The sequence below is a fragment of the Podarcis gaigeae genome, assembly GCF_964106915.1.
Source record: "Podarcis gaigeae genome assembly, chromosome: 15".
Classification (NCBI taxonomy): Eukaryota; Metazoa; Chordata; class Lepidosauria; order Squamata; family Lacertidae; genus Podarcis; species Podarcis gaigeae.
In genome coordinates this window covers 41,175,019-41,197,001 of record NC_139692.1, presented here as the reverse complement: position 1 = coordinate 41,197,001, position 21,983 = coordinate 41,175,019, and the positions used below count along the sequence as shown (strand labels likewise).

Below are 21,983 nucleotides of genomic sequence, written 5' to 3'. Positions count from 1 at the left end.
TTATCGGAAAGTCATGTCAACACCTCTCACTTCCTCATTCAAAGGATGATGGTGATGTTTGGCCTAAGGTCCAAATCCGACCCTCCGGAACTTTCTATCCAGCCCATGAAATTCTCTTCAGCCACCTGGCCCAGCCCCGCTTTGCATACTTAGTTCTTTTTTGGCTGACTAGACTGTGCCTTTGAACTCTGATAACACCTCATGCTGGTCTGGATAGAGCTGAAAGGGATCTGTAAGAAAGGGATCTGTAAGAAACTAACCAACTGAAATCCACATTCTTTGCTCTAGATTCATTTCTCATTGCATACCCTCCAACACTTTGAGGCCAGTGTCCAGGACACCATCTTCCTGGATGCCATCTTCTCATTTTTCTATTGTGAGAGAATGGCGGCCATGTTGGTTACCATGATCTCGTGCAATTTCATGCTGTGGTTTCCTCCCCACAAAAGCAGGGGGTGCTGTGCCAAAATGGGCACATTTTCTAGCAGTAAAAAATGGGGTGTCCCAGTTTTTCGGGACACTTGTGGCGTATGTTATTTCCCTTTTGCTTTGGGCTCCACCCACTTTTAGCATGTGGCCCTTGTAAGATTGCCCTGAATAGAAGGTGGTCCTCTGGTTGTAACAACATTCCCGTTTCTGATATTCATCCCATATATATCTGGGAATGAATACACACACACATATGAATGAATCAAGGATTATATGGTTCAAGAGTGTACATGTGACCACATTGCTTGCTACGTATATATTCTGATGAGAGTCCCTCACATCCCCCCCCCAAAAAAACCATTGCAGGATCATGAGGTAGTAGGCAATCGAGAACCATTCTCCTCGGCATGTATAGTGTCCAAAATCAACCCCAAAACCCTGTCCTGCATGCCTAAGAGACAGATTGGAATATCGGACGGCTCACAAAATCTGCTCCCCTCCCCTCTGTCCGCAATGCAAATGATCTGCATCTGGATAATAATGGGAAAATTAAAATAAAACAAACAAACCACGAGAGCCATGTGGGTGGGTGGGTGGTGTATTGCTTTGTGTGTGTTTTCCTTCCTTAACAGGACACAGGCCTTAGACTTAACCGCTAAGGTTTTAAAAAGTAGAATTCTTTTTTTGAAAATGTTTTTCTTTCAAGCCAACCTGATGATATTTTGCTAAGGGTACACAAAGCAGCTGCGACTCACTCTGTGTCCCCACCGCCAGCAGCAGCAGCAGCAGCAGCTGCCTGTGGGAGGGGAACAAAGGAGGCCAAACAACTATAGAGTTTTGCTTGAAAAGGAGCCCTATAAAAGCATTTGTCACTCAGCGGCGGCTCCGAGCAGAGACATCTGCCTCTGTGGCCGAGGTGGACCCCTCCTCCCGCCAGCTGTCCGATTCTTCTCCTCCCTACCTTCCCTGCCTTTCTGAGCCACTGCTTGAATCGGATCCAAGCTTCCTCTTCCGTTAACCTTTGATTAGCCAGATGGCCCGTGCGGGGCTCTTGCGTGCGTGGAAACCCACCTCTCCCCCCACACACACACACAAACACACAAAAAAAGAGAGAGGTGTGCTTTTTAACCACCAGGGTGAAGCAATCTGTTTGCTGTTGGGTGCTTTTGTCCTGAGAAAACAAATTACCTGCTTCTCCTTTGTGGCAGAACTTCTAAAAAAGTCGGCCGTGGTTATTTCCTGTTAATGGCTGCGAGGACATAAAAGGTGGGGGGATGTAAAGTCTTGAGGGATTCTCCAGTTCATTGGATGGTGTGCTTCTGACCCTCCATTCGTTGTTGGACTACAACTCCCATCAGCCCCTGCCAGCTTACCCCAATGGTCAGAATGATGGGAGTTGTAGTTATAGAATCATGGAATTGTAGAGTCGAGAGGTACCCTCAACTAGCCTCCTTTCCCTGCAACCTCTGGGGATGAGAACTTGGGGAAGCTTCCTGGGAGATGCAAAAGGCACCCACTATTGTTCGCAAGAGCACGACGTCAGCCTCTTCCAGGTCGCAGGGCACGCAGTTGGCCCACACGTCCCACTCGGGCTTCCAGTAAAATAGGAGGAGGAGGACTCCGCAGGACAGGACATACCCAGCGATGCACAGGGCCCTTCGGCACCCTTTCGTCTTGTAGCCAAATATATCCGGGGGGGGGGGGGGAGAGATAGTTGTATATCAGTATCAATGTCTGCATCATCAGAACTGCAGGTGGAGGAAATGGACAGAGAGAAGTGTTTCTCCCTCTCGCATAATCAGTGCCAGATTTACATATAAGCTAAACAAGGTACAGCTCAGGGCCCCACTCTCTTGGGGGGTCCCAAAATATGTACAGGGAAAAAACCACTGGATGTACATTTCCAAAATAGAAGATAAAAAACTAATAAAATAAAACCTACATGCAACCCCCCCAAAAAAACCCCTAGCCTCCCATCCACACATCCCACCAAATGGAGTGCTTGTCATGTGTGCTTTTGCGCATGGCGAAAGTAGACAGAGATAAGTTTTCTTCCCTCTGTCATAACACTAGAACTCACGGGTCTCCAGTGAAGCTGAATGTTGGACCAAGAAAGGAAAGTCCACCACCCAGGGCATAATTAACCTACGGAACTCACTCCCACAGGAGGCAGTGATGGCCACAAACTTTCACGGGTTTAAAAGACAACTGGATGAATTCACGGAGGATGAGGCTCTCAGTGGTTACTAACTGTGGTGGCGCTTGCTCTGCCTCCATGGTCAGGAACAGTAATGTTCCTGAAGACCAACTGCTGGAAAACGCAGGAGGGGAAAGGGCTCTTGGGCTCAGCTGCTGCTTGCAGGTTTGCCACAGTCACCTGGGTGGCCAATGTGGGAACAGGATGCTGGATTAGTTGAACCTAGTCCATCAGGCTTGTCTTATTCTTATATTCTTTTGTGTGTGTTCTATTTGATGGTGGAATGGAGAATGTGCAATGGCACCATTGTTTTGGGACTTTGGGGCAGAGGCCTAGGGTACCACTCAGCAAAATGGGCAAGCCCTCCCCCTTAAGACAAGTGTTGTTGATGTTGTTAATATCCTGCCCTTCTAAAGAGGGTCCCCCATAAATCCATTAAGACCAGAGTCTAAAATGACTTAACTGCACCACTGAGGATGTGCTGGAATAGGAAGATACAGGCTTGGGTTCCCCATGAAATCTGCTGGATGGCATTGTACAAATTGTGCCACGTTCCAGCACAATTTGCTTGAGTGGAGGGAAATGCTCATCCCTTTGTTGCTGTTGTTTTCTCCCCCTCCTCCATCCCACCCCCCTTCCAGGGTGCCGGCACAGCCATTGGGGAGCTGCCTCCGTACTTCATGGCCAGAGCGGCCCGTCTCTCTGGAGAGGAGCCTGATGATGAGGAGTATCAGGAATTTGAGGAGATGCTGGAACATGCTCAGACCGCACAGGTAGGGTCAGGGGCGGAGAGAAAGACAACCCAGGTTGCGTCTAAAGGTGAACCTACCTAATTCACATGCTCCAAAAACGGTAACAGGAGCCAAAGCGCAGCCACCTTTTGAAATTTGCCCTTCTCTGACCTTTTCAGGGAAGCTGTCCAGCCAAGTGACGTTTGCAAGAATGCATATACTGGGGTAAAGGGTGCATTTAAAAGGCATATGTCAGTAAAAAGAACATACAAAACTGCATTGGGTTGGGGAAAATTGCTTTGCAAAAAGTTCCATATTGGGCAAAATCGCAGACAAATGTGTCTGTTAGGATAAATTTGTACTAAAGTGCTGGTGCTGGGCACATTTTTATTATCACCAACTGATGTAGAAAAATTAATATTGGAAAAATGAGAAACTGCCAAAGACCAAAACGGGCAGGTACACACACAGGGAAAGGCACCCAAGAGCATTATTTTGCCACAGGCAAAGTGTTGCAACTGTCTTAAGTCTTACTCACAGTAGACCCACTGAAGTCATCGCTAACTAAGGCTGGATGCAGGTAGGTAGCTGTGTTGGTCTGACACAGTCAAAATAAAAATAAAAATAAACTGTCCAGTAGCACCTTATAGATCAACTAAGTTTGTTCTGGTATAAGCTTTCATGTGCATGCACACTTATGGATGCTGGATGCTGACTGTTGACTTCTTTGCATACGGTGAGAAGAAGCATGGGACACGCATTTAAGTATACAGTCTAGAAATGGCTGTCTTTAGGGAAGTTACTGTGGAACAAAGAGGTAGGCCAAGGCTACTTCCAGGGGTTGTTGGACTCCCATTAGCCACAGCCAGTCAGGGGATGATGGGATCAGGAGTCCAGCGACATCTAGAAAGACGCAGGTTTTCCCCATCCCTGAACTTAGCGCCGGCATTTCCTGCCTCTTGCATGCGAGAGGTGGAAGAAAGCCTCTGTTCAGAAGCCACATCCCATCCTGAGAGAGGGAAACGCTGCTCCTTAGATCAGTGGTAAGGAACCAGATGCTGCTAGGCTCCAGTTCTCAGCAGCCCCAGCACGGCCAGCAGTCAGGGATGATGGGAGTTGTAGTTCAGCAACACCCAATCCCTGAGATAGAGGAATGGAGGAAGAGTCAAAGAATTGTAGAGTTGGAAAAGGAGGTGTTGGCATTGATTTAGCAGGGGGAGTTGAGATGTGAGGACTGGAGTGAGGAGAGAGAGAGAATGGTAGTTTAATTTGCTTGTCTGGGTTGCTAGTGTAGAAATGTATTCACAAGGTAACTTTGGAACAGACCAGGCCAATGTGCTTTTTAGGCCCGAATCACTGAAAAATGGTTACTCTCTCCTCTCCCACCTCCAATTTTTACAGTGGTGCGTTAGTGGAATAAAAATGTGGCACAATGGGGCAGGAGGAAGAGCCTAGGAAGATTTGTGCTGGCTGAAGGCTGGCCAACACAGGTTGGAAGGCCCAACCAGACCTTCAGGGTTCCTTTGCCCCTCCTTAGCTCTAAACACTGTCCATCCTCAGGAAGTTCATGTTCTGCATCTCAATCCCTGATCTCAATCCCTCGCATGTCCATTTAAAACAATCAGGTGCCTGGTGATGTGAAAAGGTCCTTATCTCCTTGATAGTCAGGGAGAGCCGCTGCCATTCAGAGTAGACAACACAGGGCTGGGCGGACAAATAGTCCAATGTGATATGAGGTCAGCCTGTTTTCCATGTCCCTGTGACTTCATAGCAGAAGCAGTTGCTGGACTCCCCTCATTCCGGACTGATGCTGGATGAGATCAGCCTTGAGTCTAATCCACTTAGGGCAGCAGTGGGCTTCTTTCCTTTGCCCCTGCGAGCTACACACACAGTATCACAAGACATCGTAAGAACAGCAGAAGGGCGCCTGCTGGATCAGGCCAAAGGCTTGGATCTAGCCCATCATCCTGTTCTCACAGTGGCCAACCAGATGCCCCATGAGAAGCCAGTAGGCAGGATCTGAGCGCAGCAGCTCTCCTCTCCCTGCTTGGCATTCAGAGACATGCTGCCTCTAACAATGGAGGGAAGATCACAGCCATCATGGCTGGTAGCCATAGATAGCCTTGTCCTACAGGAATTTGTCTTTTAAGGCCATCCAGATTATTTGTACCCAACTAAGTTTTAACTAGTGGGATGTGGGTGGCGCTGTGGGTTAAACCACAGAGCCTAGGACTTGCTGATCAGAAGGTCAGCGGTTCAAATCCCCGCGACGGGGTGAGCTCCCGTTGCTCGGTCCCTGCTCCTGCCAACCTAGCAGTTAAAAGCACAAAGTGCAAGTAGATAAATAGGTACTGCTCCGGCGGGAAGGTAAACGGCGTTTCCATGCGCTGGTCTGCTTCGCCACATGACCCGGAAGCTGTACGCCACATGACCCGGAAGCTGTACGCCGGCTCCCTCAGCCAATAAAGCGAGATGAGCGCCACAACCCCAGAGTCGGCCACGACTGGACCTAATGGTCAGGGGTCCCTTTACCTTAAGTTTTACCCAGAGTCAACCCTTTGAAATGGACAGATCTGAGTTAGCCACGTCCATCTCTGAGTAAGACTAATGTTGGATACAAACCATGCATTTATTTATTTATTGAAAAGGATTATTCCTTTGCCGCCTCTGGGCAACGCTGCACCTACCTGGCTGCCTCGAGGGGGCTTGGGAACGAAAATGATCTTGGCACCCGCCTTGCGCCTGATGGGTCTGTTAGGCAACCAGCCCACATGCCTTAAATCACCCATTCACTGAACAAGCTTTTGCTTATCTGCTCTGTTTTTTTACGCATACAAAAAGCTCGCAGCTCTTTCCTCGAGGCTGCAAAACGTAGCGTGAGAAGCCACCCCAGAGTGACCGAGTAGCTTTTGGGCTTGCCAGTTACACACGCAGCCGTTCCAGCTCTTCCTCCTGTTCCATTTGCTGCCCTCCCATCCCGTAAAATTAAAAAATATTTGGCAGTTGCCTTGTGCTACTATCAGTGGCCTGCTGTTTTGTTTACTCTCCCCAACCCCTTCCCCCCCCCCTCTCTCTCGAAATAACAAACTTAAGAGAGGGATTATGGCAACATAAACCTCAGAGAGCTTAAGGCAGGGCTGGGTGGTTAGGAATTATGGAGTGTCAGTTGTTACTAGGACCCAGGGCTGAGTTTTTCTTTTCTTTTTTCCCCTTTTCTTCCTTTGACTCCTCTGAACCTTTTGCTGGTTGTGGTTTGTCTGGCCCATCACATGATTTCTCAGCAAATTCCCCCTCCCCTCCATTTCCAGTAAACTGTTTGAGCAGGGATGAGTCAGGGTGAAACCAGTTTCCCTGTAACCACAGGACTTGTTTAAAGAATTTGTCAACGTGGACTCCAGTGGGCTGGGGTGGGTGGGGGTGTATCTCTTTCATTTTATTTTTCGTGCTTAGGTTTGTCACTCTTGGGGTTAATGTTGCGTCACGAGTCTCCCACCCCGGGACGGGCGACTTCCTGTCCAGGGGAGAATGAGATGGACGGAGCCTTTGCGAGGAGTTAAAAACGATGAACTCGGGAGCTCAGTAGGACCATCATGGAGGCCCTCTCTTCTAAGCTCTCGAAGCATTTCTTAGAGCTCTTGTGGGAACTGGCTTCCCTCCTCCATCTTTCTGCGGGGAGTTCCTCTTCTCCTCTTTGTTTCCTGCGACAGAAAGTACAAAGTGCGCTTGCCTCGCCCTTGCACCTTCGCTTTTGGGAACTTGGAAAGGTGCAGTAGGTGAACGGGCGCAAAGCTATTTTATAATTGCCTATCAGCAGGTGTAGCTGAAGCAGACTAGTTTTCTGGCTACCTTGTTTATGAATTTCCTTTTTTTAAAAAAAAGTTCCATTCATTAGATCTTAGCAGTGTCAATAGCAAACCCCTGACACAGCTTATGATTTGTTCATTCATTGCATTCATGTCCAGCCTTTTCCTCCAGGGAGCTCAGGGCCGCTGTGTCCATGGTTCTCTCCTTCCTCATTTCGCCTCCCACAACAACCCTGTGAGGTAGGTGAAGCTGGGAGGTCGTGATTGGCCCACGGTCACCCAATGAAGAGCTTCGCAGCTGGGTTGGGATTCGAACCCTGGTTATCCCAGCCTGACCCTCCAGCCGCTGCACCACACTAGCTTATAGCCATGAGGTTCATTGGGAGACCACAGACCAATCACCATCCTTCTCAGCCTAAGCTACCTCGCAGGGATGTTGTGGGGATAAAATGGAAAGGGAGAGAACAACGTATGCTGTTCTGAGCACTTTGGAGGACAAGGTGGGGTTTAAATAACAAATGAATGAATAATAGTGGGGAAAGGAAAGCTAGGTTAACGCTTTCCCTTTTCCAACACACTTTCTGACGTCCCTAGAAGGCTTCCTCTGAGACTGGGACCAAGGAACTAGTTAGAATAGTCTTTTGCATACACTCAGTGAGATTTTTTCTTTCTTTCTTTCAAACTTCTGTTTCCTTTGCAGAGTTAAAGTTCCCATCCTGCGCTGCTTCGCAAACCGCCTTGGAAACTCCCTTTTGTTTCCAAAGTGGCTTACTGTGTAGCTTTGCGTGTGTGTGTATCAGTGTGCTGTTCAACAAAATACACATTCAGAGCCCACGAAACTAGTAACATGATTTTTTAAATCTTGGCTCGAGAACTTCCTTGTCTCTACTCCCCCCCCCCCAAAAAAAAATGCTGGCTGTTTCTCTTGCTCTACGTAATTCCTCCCCGTAGCCAAGCTTCTGTTTATTAGCTAGCATACGAGTCTGCTCCAGTTGGCTTCTGAATTCTGTCCTCTCCCTCTTTCTTAAAAGGATCCTCCGGTTGCCAGACAAGGATGACTGTCGCTGCGACTTCTTCATTATCGCCCAGCAAATGGGCATGCTTAAAAATAGTTCATGAGCTGGTTTCACAAAAGAGGGAATTTGGGAAGACGATGGGAGGCTACCATGTTTGAGACAGAGGAAATATTGATATTTTTCCCCCTTCTGTTCCTCCCCACCCTGAAACGCAGGGGTTTGGATCCAACTCCAAAAGCCAACCCTTGTCTGCCTCTCGGATCTTTCCCATCAGCCCTCTTTCCCACCCTCCTCCTCAAATCAGCTTCCTTCCTTTATTAATTGTTCTTTTGCATCTGGCCTGTATTTCCTCAATGGGTGGCCACCGCGAGATCTGTCTGTGTGTTGTACATTCCAGGACCTTGAGGCATTCGTTTTGCTAAGGCACGGAGGAGTGGGTCTGTCTTAACCCTTTTCGCCCTTTGGGCCAAAGCTCTGCACGAGACAAGCAGGCCTAGCTCTTGCTCAGCGCCCCAGATTCAAAGCCCACTTGCCCCTTTAGACACGTTCAGTCTTATCGGGGTGGGGTCTCATGCGCCTGCTTTTCATGTATCAAGTACCAACAACTCAAGGAGTTTTTGGTGTCTACTCCAGGGGTCAGCAAACTTTATCAGCAGGGGGCCGGTCCGCTGTCCCTCAGACCTTGTGGGGAGCCAGACTATATTTTTTTAGGGAGGAGAAATGAACGAATTCCTATTCCCCACAAATAATCCAGAGATGCATTTTAAATAAAAGCACACATTCTACTAATGTAAAAACACCAGGCAGGCCCCACAAATAACCCAGAGATGCATTTTAAATAAAAGGATACATTCTACTCAAGTAGAAACACACTGATTCCCGGACCATCCGTAGGCCAGATTTAGAAGGCAATTGGGCCGGATCTGACCCCCGGGCCTTAGTTTGCCTACCAATGGTCTACTCCCAGTCTCCAAAACACCTGGCTGTTGGCATTCTGAGCACCACCATCACCTTCCAGAAACGATGCAAAATGATTTTTATTTCTTCAGGAGCACAGGGGCTAAGCATATATAATGTTGCTTTTGCTAGGGAAGAGTTTTGGCTTGCTGGTTCCCCCACCCCCTACATATTTGCCTCCTCCACCCCCTCACTGGTTAACTTATCGCACTTCACTTTGAACCCACCTTGAGCTACTTGCTCTGTGAATCACTAGTATTGGAAAGTTACAGATAGGTAGCCGTGTTGGTCACTGTGTTGGTCACTGTGTATCTGAAGAAGTGTGCATGCACACGAAAGCTCATACCAAGAACTGACTTAGTTGGTCTTTAAGGTGCTACTGGAAGGAATTTTTTTTGTTTGTTTTTAGTATTGGAAAGTTGGCGTAAAACACATATTAAAGTCAATGTTTTAATAATCAACTCCTTCCCTCAAACTGAAGGATAGGCTGTTGCGGGAGGTGACCTCCTGTGGGGCAGGGGAGGGGGGCTTGAAGACTGGGGAGCAAGAAGGTCAGTGCAGTGGCAGAATATGATGAATACAAGGCAGGGAAGAAAGAAGGTCCTGATTGAAATGGCTGGACTGTTGGCCACATTCACACCATACATTTAAAGCACTGTGATGCCACTTTAAACAGTCGTGGTTTCTCCCTAAAAAATCCCGGGAGCCGTAGTTTACAAAGGTTGCTGACAGGAGACAAGGCCCAGAGCCTTCTTGGTAGTGACACCCGCCCTGTGGAACACCCTCCCATCAAATGTCAGGGAGATAAGTAACTATGCAACCTTTAGAAGACATCTGAAGGCAGCCGTGTATTGGGAAGTTTTTAATGTTTTATTATGCTTTTGTATATGTTAGCAGCCACCCAGAGTGGCTGGGGAAAACCAGTCAAGTGGGCAGGGTAGAATAATAATAATAATAATAATAATAATAATAATAATAATAATAATAATAGCTTTAAATGTATATTGCAGAGGGGGCCTAAGTCAGAACAGGCCTGAAGTTGGAGAGTTATAGCCATGTGCTCAAGGTCTTAGGGAGTGGGGAGGGAGGGAGGGAGGGAGGGAGAGAGAGAGAGAGAGAGAGAGAGAGAAAGAGAGAGAGATGCAGATGGCAATTAAAAGTTACGAAAACCAATCATGTGCTCAGCAAGGATTTTCCACGTCATTCTTTTTTTATAAATATATATATAAAAAACCAGCCCAACAAAGGTAACCTAACACCAGCTGGCCGTTTTATCTTTCCTTTCTCTCGCTGAAGACTGGTCAACAGGTGTGCGAGAGTTAACTGAACACAACCAGCTCAGGAACACTCCGTTCTTTTGCAGATTAGCCAAAGGAGTCTAGGAAGGGAAGGGGGAAGGGGGGGGTTACACACTCATTACTCAGCAGTTCTGCCGACAGCCGTCTCGCCTGTTAACTCGTCACTTGCCTGTTTAAACTTGGGAGAGCCGGGTGGGTTGGGTGGGTGGGGGAAACAGCTGCTAGCGTCTAAATGCGACTCATCCCCCCAAAAATAATAAATCAAGGTCACAGCTTCGCACCTCCTAAAATGGTCCTTTCAAAACGGAAAAAAAGGAGGGAAGATGTGAGTGGTCGGTGTTTCAAGAGCAAAATGAGAAGTAGTTTAGGGTAGTGGCAACAGAGAATTTTGAGTAGTTGAGCCATGAAGTCCATGCATGGAATCTCATGCTTCCCACTACCCTGGCCACTGCCCATGCCAACACTCAGTAAGGCAAGGCGGCTAATGGTGGTCCGATAAGTTTAGGAAAAGAGGAAGCTGCCTTAGATCTAGACTCAGATCAACAAGTCCACCTCACTCGGTATTTTTTAAACCTGTGTTTCTCAAACTTTTAAAACCAATGCCCTTTTTTAGCTAACATGGAAATCGCATTCATCCCTTCAAACCCTGATTATTCGAATTTTCAAACGGATTGAAATTTCGTGACCTTGAATTATATTGCACATATTTTTTGGAAACACTCAACCCCAGCTGCACCCCTGTTGAGAAACACTGATTGGCCACAGCTCTCCAGGTTTGTAGACAGTGGTTATCTCCCAGCCCTGCCTGGAGAGGCCAGGGATTGAACCTGGGTCTGCAAAGCAAGCTTCCTATCATAGCAGAGGTCTGGTTTAAATATTCACATCGAATGGGACCTTTGTTGCCACATTGCACCAGATCCCACCAGCTGCCTGTTAACCTGGTGGCGATGCCTGTGTACTGACTGGGCGATGTGTTATATGCTGTGGCAAGGATCTTAAAGAACCAGGTGGCTCACTCCTTCCACCCAGGGTGGCCTGAAGTTTGTAGTTTGCAACCAGCAGCCTCTATTTGATACTGGGCCAGTAGAGCTCCCAAGAGCAATTCTTAGGAAGGAGGTAGTGGGATAGCCTGCTATCTAATTTCCAGGAACGAGAGTGGGTGTCTGTCCATATGTGCCAGTCCTTGGGCATAGCCAAAGTCACTTTTTGGTTGCACATGCTGGTTTTAAGCAGGGAGGGCGCACAGGACCTGAACCAGGGGGTGGCGGAGAGCTGGAAAATGTGGGGTGGGATAGCCACACCCACAGATGCAGCCCCGATAAAAAGGCTGGGTCCAGAAAACCCTTTTCCTCTCTCCTTTGCCCCACACTTCCTTTCATTGTCTTTCGGTTCGGTCTGCGTGATTCGTCATTTTTGTCAATCAAACCCTTTTTTTGACTCGCCTCGAGTGCCAGATCTTGTGGCCCTGGGCGGGACGGGGCACCAAGCAGGCATCAGTTGAAGGGGGAGTGGGCCTTGCTTGTTGGTTCCATCGTTTTTTGAGGAGTTGAAGGGAAGCTCCTTTTTGACTCTGGCCATCACTGCTGCAATTGCTGCCATAGGAACATAGGAATCTGCCTAACTAATCCAGGGTCAGACTGTTCGCCCCTTTAGCTCAGTATTTGCCCACACAGACTGGCAGTGGCTCTCCTGGGTTTCAAGCAGGGCTCTCTCCTTACTTGGCGATGCTGGGGATTGAACCCGGGACCTTCTGCACTCAAAGCAGGTGTTCTGCCATTGAGCCACAGTCCTTCCCCATCAGACACCCCCATCAGCTGCCTTTTTCTCCATCTCTAGTGCTTCCCTGGAAAGCCCCCCATGCATAGTTGAAATGATATTTTCACAGTCTTTCTTTCACATTCCCTACTCCAATTCTTGAATCTGTTTTGGTGGAACCGTTTCCAAAATAAAAAGATCCAATGAGGGAGGAATCGTGCTTGGAAAATTGAAACAGACTTTTATTACACCCCTTTATTCATACGTTGGGAATTGATATTTCTGTTTGAAATACTGTAACCCATTCATTATAATCCTCATTGCAATCTAAGAGCCAGTTTATACAATGGGGACACAATGACACCCATAGAGGAGATGGGAGCTGAGAACTATATTGGGTTGTTTCCCTGCCCTTAAAGGAAAGGGAACGAGACTGCAATCCTCTGTTAGCCTTACTTGGGAGTAAGCCTCACTGAAATCAGAGGGGGGTTACTTCTGGAGAAGGTGTGTATGTGACGCAGCACACATACATGTGAAACAGCTGTAACCCAGCATGTCCAAATAGCTCAGTCAGTAAAGCATTAGAACCTTAATGTCAAGGTTGTGAGTTCGAGCCCCACGTGGGGCAAAAGATTTCTGCATCTTAAATTCTATGATTCGAGACAATGCCCAACTGCGTTTCTCACCATGTGGATGGAGAGATTTAGATGGCTTTCAGTGGACAAATTCAGGGAGGAGAAGGCTTTCCGCGGCCGCCAGCCGTACTGCCTGTGTTCTCCCTCCACTGCCTCTGAATGGCGTCTTCTGGGAATTGCAGGTATGGAGAGCGCTGTTGCGCTCAAGTCCCGCTTGCAGGCTTCTGACAGGCATCCGGGTGTCTATTGTGAGGCCAGGATGCTGGACTAGACGGGCCGTTGGCTCGTTCCATCAGGCTGTTCTTACATTCCTGTCCTAGAGCCATGTGATCCAGGTATTCGTGGGTAAAACCAGAAGATGCTTCTTCGGCTGGGTCAATCATGGAGCATCCTTTTGTTATTTTCATTATCGCAATCATCACCGTGCAGAGGGGTTCTTCTTGTTCTTTTAACGAAGCAACATGTTCTGTTTATAGAGTTGGGCTGGGTGTGTTAACTCTGTGGGCAAAACATTTGCCGGCAGCTGCTGCCTTCGCCTCCCCATCTATGCCCACATGAACGGGCTTGCCTTGAATGACAGGCCTGTTTGCACCCGGTCCAGGTGATATAGCTGGGGGGTGCGAAGGCAGACAGGAAGTCAAAAGCAAACCTTTAAAATGCTGCCACTGGAAAGTTGGGTGTTGCGCAGAGCATGTTACATAAGGGATCAGGATCCAGTCCCTAGCATGGCTGCCATGGAACTCCTGTCCGTACGGTCGGTTCACATGGGCTGGGCTGCTGGATTGGCTCGTCTTCTGTGAACTGTGTGTGCCCCATAATGTCCCCCACCCACCTCAAGCTCCACTGCACAGGTTGCACAAGGGCAAAGCTCTCTCTTTGGCGGAAAGAGGACATTGTTCAGCAGGAGACCTCCGGCTTTTCATTCAGACGGGTTCCCCTGTTTGATCGCTGGCTTCCCCAGTTTAAAAGGATCAGAAAAACAAGGTCCTTCTTTATCTGCACAGTAATGGGGTAGGCTGGATCCTTTGCTCAACGTGGCACAAAATAACTTCCTGTGTTCCTAGTTTTTGTTAGGCGGGGGTCTTTTTAAGCCAATCTTCCTCCAAAGGAACTCCAGGTTATGTACAACAAACATCCAAACACATAGCTCAGGGAGTAGAGCATGTGCTTTGTGTGTAGAAGGTCCCAGGCTTAATCCACAATGGCATCTCCAGGTGAAGCTGGGAATGTCCTTTCTGAATCCCTGCTGCCAGGGATGGACCAATGGTGTAACTCGGTATAAAGGCAACTTCATATGTCGTCTTATTGAGAAATCCCCTGATAAGGTTCTGAGGAGCACCAGTTTTTTCATAGAACACCATTCAAAGATTCCCAACTCAGCTCTTTTCAGGGTGAGCAAGCTGGTATGTTTAGCAGTGTACCCCCCCCCCTTTCCCCTATTTGTTCAAAGCACCTTAACAGGTGTGGGGGGGTGTTTAAGGCTTCAAATACTCACTAAATAAATGGAAACACAACATAATCATTTCACGTTGATTTTTGTTTTTTTAAGACCACATTTGGAGAACCATGATGCGGAGGAGAAAATGCATCACTGTGGTTCTGCGAAGTCTTGCTCAAGAGCTAGCAGAGGAGCTCTTGTTGTCTACGCAGGAACGAAAAGTGGTGAATAAGAAAAAATACAGGCTGTAGCATATAAATTCCACTCGGCCGTGCAAAGGTCTTAAGGAGGGGAGAGCTTGTGGGAATGAAATAACCTTCTCTGGCTGGTGGGAGGGTGGGGTGTCTTTTTTCTTGCATGGCGCTCTTCTCAGTCGGCAGCTCCCCCACCTGTGAACAAAAAGCTTCTCGCGCAGCAGCACTGCAGACGCTGACCCCCATAGTACATAGTGCCCAGGTAGAAGTAAGAACTGGGACTCCTGAAATCCAGACTCAGTAACTTCTTCTCCTGCAAATCTGCTTCTACCTGTTCTTCTCTCCAACTTTTACTCATACCCAGCTTTTTCCTCAACTGTCCGGGATGGGGAGCCTATGGCCCTCCAGATGTTGTTGGACTACAACTCCCATTATCCCTGAGCGTTGTCCGTGCTGGCTAGAGCTGATAGGATTGGGAGTCCCTATGTCATATGGCCAGCATGGTGTAGTGGTTAAGAACAGTGGACTCGTAATCTGCTGAACCGGGTTCGCTTCCCTGCTCCTTCACAAGCACCCGCTCGGTGACCTTGGGCTAGTCACACTTCTCTGAAGTCTCTCAGCCTCACTCACCTCACAGAGTGTTTGTTGTTGGGGAGGAAGGGAAAGGAGATTGTTAGCCGCGTTGAGACTCCTTAGGGTAGTGATAAAGCGGGATATCAAGTCCAAACTCTTCTTGTTGTTCTTCTTCTTCTTCCACTTCTTTTTTCCCCTTTTGAGATAGATCAGGCATCCCCAAACTCGGCCCTCCATATGTTTTTGGACTACAGTTCCCATCATCCCTGACCACTGGTCCTGTTAGCTAGGGATGATGAGAGTTGTAGTCCCAAAACATCTGGAGGGCCGAGTTTGGGGATGCTTGAGACAGACAGACAGACAGATAGGCAGTGTTGAGCTCCGTGGACCCGATGGTCTGAGTCAATTTAAGCCAGCGTCCTTTATTCCTACCGAAGGGTCCTTCCTCCTCTTCAAAGACAGCACTTTTAGAAACCACATTTTGTTAAGGAATCAATGTGATTGTTCCACCACGGTCCCCGATTTTTGAGCACTTGATGATTTAGTTTTGATCCCGTTAATTCAAAGCCTTGGTGTGGGAAACAGCTAGACTAGGCAAAAAGAGAAGCCTTTCATACATTGTAAATGTGAACTTGTGAATCGGTCCTTATTTCAACATCCTATTTTTTATTTTTATTTTGAGGGTGCCTATTCCCAGCACAGCTCTTGTGATCTGATGATTAATCCAATGAAGTAATAACTAATCATTGAACTATTCCCGGCCGGTTCATGCTTAGTGGCAGGAAGCCCTTTTCTAAGCCGACGAACAGTCATCCTTTTGCTAGGAATAAGGTTGACCAAATAAGTTTATTTTTTAAAAAATCATTACAATAGAGAAAATTAATCGCAGTAATCAGGAGGAAAGGAGAAGAAAGTCTAAATTCTTTAAAATGGGGGAAATAATGTTTTGCCCGTAAGTAACTTTAAAATCTCATATATAAGATATATTTATGTCTCTTAAAATCTGTCAGGGATTACTAAAGTGTTACTGGATTGTTGCTTTCTTTAAAAAAAAAACTTTCCCAAAGTGAATCTTCTTTTAACCTCTTTGCCTTTTTTTGGAAATGGGATAAAAGTTGTGAAACTGACTTTCATTCCTAGCATCTGAGGAATGAAACTGTGAAAACTCTTTTTGATTACTGCAGGTGGGATTTTGGCTTGTGTCTTTAAGCCAAATAAAAATTTCTCATTAAGGAAATCAAAGCTAGAAAATCCAAAAAAAATCAATGTTCCAAATAATTTCAAAAGGTCTTTACTTCTGAAGCTCTATTTATTCACCTAATGTTTTCTACTCTAGTACTAATTAGAATCTCTGAATCTTCAGACCTTAACATGTTAGTAGTACTGCAGTATTCTTCTGTGATTATATATATATGTTTAAAGTTCATAAACAAAAAAATGCAGAATGAAATAGAGACAATCTCTGAGTGTTTGATAAATGAAATAATTACTATTAATGCATAACCATTATTTGATTTATTTTATTTTAGCCCACTTGTTCACAGATTTTAAAAACTCTTAGCTGTTGCTTAGAATTTGATATAGGTTGTGTGCTCTTCCTAGAATATTTGAAAACTTTAAAGAAGTAATACTAACAAAACAAAACATAGAAAACAGTTTAAATTTTTCTAAGAACTGGTGTTCGGATTCACTAGGGCAAACTTGATTTTCTTTTTAACTAAGCGTTTTTGATCCCTTTTATAAATGAGGAACTTGGAAATAAAAATCATATGCCCTTTTAATTCATTCTTTGATGTGTAGATAGCTGTCCATTACCTTTATCTTGAACATGTTTCCATGGGACTAATTCACCTTAAAATCCATGGTTCTTAGCACCTTAGAAAATGCTTTTAGGATTGAGGTACCCTTTATCATAGGCTTTTCTCCAAATGTGGAAAACTTAGAAGTGCAATTCTTTTTTAAACAATCTCATTTCTTTTGCACATCCTCAGACTATTTTTTTTAGGTCTTTACCAGTGTAGTTCCCCAAATTACTTTGTCCCCTTTGCCAAAAAGGTTATAACATGAGTTGTGTGGAAGCCAAACAGAAATCCAGCCCGATTTTACTGTACTGTAGCTCATACCTGTTTGGGTTTAATATCCAATAAATGTGGCGTTTTACTGTACAACCAAACCGGGGGGAAACTCTTCAGAAACCACCTCCCGCCCCCCCAAAAAAAATATTATTATTTTTCAAATGTTTCAGTAACGCAATGTGTTTTGTGCAATCGTTGGGGCAAAATGGGAACTGAAAACTTAATGCTCAGATCTACCATGGTAGCACAAACAGAATAGGGAGACTTCTTATGAAATCGCTGTGCAGATGGACATACTCTTCTTAGTTCACTTCTCCTTTATTTTCTTTTTCTCCTTCCCCCAACCCCACCCCACCTCCCCTTCCTTTATATATATATAAAAATATATGCTTCCAAGTCAGCAAAGGGGTAATAATACGCATGGAAGCCCCTCTCTCCCCAGTCGCACATAACCTGTGTGTGAAAAGAAAGACAAGCTGCAGTTTCCCACATCTAGCAGCTATGGTGGTGGCCCGAATCCAGAAGATTCAGATCTCCTAAATGCAGAAATCTTCCACATTCCTGCTAGGAAGGGGCTTTCCCTGTCTTCATTCCCAGCGATTTAATAATGGGTGGCTGTGCTTGTTGCTTTGTGCCTTAATTATAAACTGGGGTTTAAAACATATTTTTTTTAAAGGGCACTAAATAGAGTATCTTGCTTTGAATCATGGATCTCTACCCGTCCCCCGTCCCCAAAACTGGCATTTTTTGGGCAATTAGAAGTGGCTTTCCCCCTCCCAAGACACACTCTGGATCTTTGCTTTCACCAGCTAATTTATATATTATCAATTAATCACTCTCAGCAATGGCTGTTTGAGTGGTCCCTTCTAAATGGTACCAAGCTTTTGCCAAAAGGAGTTGCATATTCTCTTCTTTTTGGGATACGTAAACACTCACACACCTTATAATTTTTAGCCAGAAGGGCAGAACACGTAATTAAACTTTGTTGCTGCTGCTCAAAATAATTCATAACTTCGAGCTAAATTTGGTTGACAGCTAATTCTTTTAAAGCATGCAATTAATTTCCCCCTTCTTTAGCTCGTTTTCACAATGCGTTATGAAATCAACAAATCATCTCTCCCCCCCCCCCACCCCTTGAAAATTTCTTGCCAGCAAAATCTAGCCGTTGAAAACCATTAATATAAATGCACAACTTAAGGGATGAATGCACCATTCATGCACAAAATGCTATAAGTCTTTGTCCTCAGATTGCACCGATGCAAGTATATTCCATATTGGCATCTGTAGATAATAGACACTGAAAATGCCTTCCTGGAACAAACTGAAATTTTATTAGCACCCAAGTCTTTTCTATTAAAAGAAATAAATTAAAATGTACTGTGTAATAAAACTGCTAATTCCTGAAAGTTTTCCAGCTTTTGGGGGGGGGGGGGGAGTGATTTGCTGACAAGGCTGTCTTTCAAACCTAATAAACACATTTTATTTTATTTTATAATACTGGCCCTTATCTATATCTTTATATCTAGCACCCGCAAAATTTCTGTGAATTTGTTTTACACAGTTTTCATATTGGGTTTTAATTGTTGTAACCATGGGATTTTAGGATGAAGGGCAGATAATAAATTATAATCATTATCGATCTATAATCTTAAACCAAGCACTCATGAAGACTAGGTAAATTGAAGCAAGATTTACATCTATGGTTCATTTAATAAGAAAATTCCATTTTTTTAGAGTCAACTTACAAGGAATATATGACAACTGGTTTATCTTCAATCTAAAGCTGATGGAAATGGTAGTATGTATGTGTAACATATTCCCTTTAGTTCTACTGAGCTGTAAATAAGCTTTGAATAGGCAGAAATGTTTGAGCTTTGTGCAAAACTCCATTTTCTTTTTATTAGGACCTATTTTTGCTTTTGAATTTTTATGTTAAAAAATGCAAGCATTTGAACTGCACTGAATTATATATGAATCAGGGGAAAGGCTGTTGTTTTCTGTATATATTATTTTATTCCTTCATTTACTGTATTTGCAATCATATTTATGAACTGCCAATGTTCAGAATAATCATTAAATTATAATTCATAAAATAGATCTCAGTATGGGTGAATATATATATATATGAGTTAAATGTGTTCTCATAATTAACTTCCCTATAAAGTTTGTCTTATCAGACCTTTAAAAAAAAAAGTCTTGAAATTAGCAGGCAAAACCTCTTTTTTAAAACCATTTTAGAGAATGCATTTTAAATGTTGCCTAAAAGTAATAATTTAAGCTGCTGTTTAATTAGCTAAAAAACCTGTTATCTAGTATTTTTTATATTGCATTTTTCAAACCAAGGTGAAACTTTGAAACTGGTTTTTCTTCAACACTTTCTAATCAGAGTCAAATGATGTGTATATTTTCTGAGATGAGCACATTCTGTAAAAGCAGTTTCACCGCCCTAGAGTGTAACATCGGTGGAAAATCTTTATTACTAGATCTATTTAAATAAAGACTCATAATTTTTATATTTGAGCCAGCCTTTAACATAAAAGATTGTATTATAACTATCTTTGTTCGAAACTAGCATGATCCAGTCAGACTCATTTTCATACTTTGTCGTATTTCTGTGCCTCTATATAAAATTCATATGTTTGGGAATGTCCTTAGTTTTAACATAAGATGGTTTGGAAAATTTTGCCACAGGAGTTTTCCATGAATGTGCTCCTTTCTTTTGCATTGTATACAATATATTATTGTATTGCAGTACAGTACTAGATATTTGTAAGAATATAGTTGGGAACTTGGGGTGGGGGTGTAGGTTAAAAAATAAATAAAGTAAAACATGAGTCCTGTAACCATTGGTTGCTTCAGAAGTTTCCCAAAGCTGAGCTTCTATAAAGGCAAATGAGATGTAGGAATGCTGAGTGGCTTGCCTATTATAACTCGGATGGAAAGTTTAAGGGCTGCTGCCTTATTTAATTGGTCAGCAGATAGACAAATCTCCCCACAACCTGAATTTGAAGTCCAGTCCTGCTCTTGGGATTATTGTTCTCCATCAGTTAGGCTACTTTAGGTTTCCATTTACCAGAGGTCACCAACCTTCCTGAACCAATGCACACGTCAGGAATTTTGAGAGGATGCTGTGGTCTCCATTCACAAAATGGCTGCTTTGGGTGGCATATCACAAAACAGCCGCCGTCAGAGCATGGCGCGACACAAGATGGCTCCCATGCTGGAACGAGCAGAGAAAAAGGCAGGATCACAAAACGATCGGCCAACCCATTGATGGGAGAAACAGCACCTCCATCATCGACTGCCATATTGGCTTTGCAGAGACACCCCTTTTGCACTTTTCCTCTGTTCAGCATGGCTGGGGTAAGGTGTCCAGTCTTGGCACCCATTGAAAAGCAGGCGTGGGGGTGGGTTCAGTGTTAGAAGAGGCCGAATCCTGTGCAAACAGGAACTGACCAAGAATGGCAGTCATTGGGGCATGGCGGATTTTGAGGAGGTGGTTGCTGAGAGCTTTTGCAGGCTCCATAGGCATTGTATGGGCAACCCATGCCATATACATTAGAAGCTGCCCCTTGTTTGATGTCCCAACACCCATTTGAGGATATTTTCCTCCTTGGGCGATCAGTGTTCCATCTCTGAACAGCAAGGGTGTTCTTGGTACAGGTTTTGCTACTCTGAAATGCTCAGCCTTTTGGGGTAAGCTCTCCCCATCAAGGATAATGTCCATCGCTTAAAGAGTTGGAGGGCTGCTGGTTCAGGCAGCATATTTGGATGCCCTGATGACAACCGGTGGCTAAATGTGCCTTTCACTAGCTTAGATTTCTTTAACAATTGGTGGTTTCCTAGCGGGTGGTGCTGTGGGTTAAACCACAGAGCCTGGGACTTGCCGATCAGAAGGTCAGCGGTTCGAATCCCCACAACAGGGTGAGCTCCCGTTGCACAGTCCCAGCTCCTGCCAACCTAGCAGTTCGAAAGCACCTCAAAGTGCAAGTAGATAAATAGGTACCGCTCCGGCGGGAAGGTAAACGGCGTTTCCGTGCGCTGCTCTGGTTCTCCAGAAGCGGCTTAGTCATGCTGGCCACATGACCCGGAAGCTGTCTGCGGACAAACGCCGGCTCCCTTGGCCTATAGAGCGAGATGAGCGCCGCAACCCCAGAGTCGGCCACGACTGGACCTAATGGTCAGGGGTCCCTTTACTCTTTACCTTTTTAGCAATCCTGAGACCAGGTCTGCCCTGGGGTGTGACTCAGGAGCGTCATTGGATGGGGACATCTGGCCGGCAACATGTGGCACCATTGTTCAAACATCTGCCGTGGCTCCCCACCCGTGACTGAGTCAGACTCTGAAAGTGCTTGTATAAATTTACAATGCCTCTGAGCAACTTGGGCCCAGGGTACCTCAGGGACCAGCTGAGCCCTTATATCTCAGCTTGATCACTGAGATCCTCTGCAGGCGTGTCATTGGCTGTCCCCAGAGCTGAGGTGTAGCTCATTTGACATTAGCATGAAACAGAGATTTCGGTATCATCAACCCAGGCCTGCCAACAGAGACTCAGCAGGTGCCTTCTGTTTCAGCTATGAAATGCCTACTGAAAACTTTCCTATTCTACCAGGCTTATTCAGGCAATTAAGAGTACAGTGGTACCTCAGGTTACATATGCTTCAGGTTACATACGCTTCAGTTTACAGACTCCGCTAACCCGGAAATAGTACCTTGGGTTAAGAACTTTGCTTCAGGATGAGAACAGAAATCGTGCGGCGGCAGCGGGAGGCCCCATTAGCTAAAGTGGTGCTTCAGGTTAAGAACAGTTTCAGGTTAAGTACGGACCTCCGGAACGAATTAAGTTCTTAACCCGAGGTACCACTGTACATCTTTCCATAAT

The 21,983-nt window shown here is 45.4% G+C and overlaps 1 protein-coding gene across 3 annotated transcripts in view; it reads left to right on the top strand.

Annotated features, from left to right (window-relative positions):
• The window catches only part of VMP1 (vacuole membrane protein 1), a 105,133-nt gene that overhangs the window by 43,446 nt on the left and 39,704 nt on the right, over positions 1–21,983 (top strand). For all 3 annotated transcript variants that reach the window (XR_014558474.1, XM_083715240.1, XM_083715241.1), the window contains exon 7: positions 3,268–3,399. Coding sequence is in view for 2 of the 3 variants with exons in the window: in XM_083715240.1 (XP_083571366.1) it covers positions 3,268–3,399 (132 nt within the window). In the remaining variant the exon portion in view is untranslated. The remainder of the gene's footprint in view (positions 1–3,267; positions 3,400–21,983) is intronic.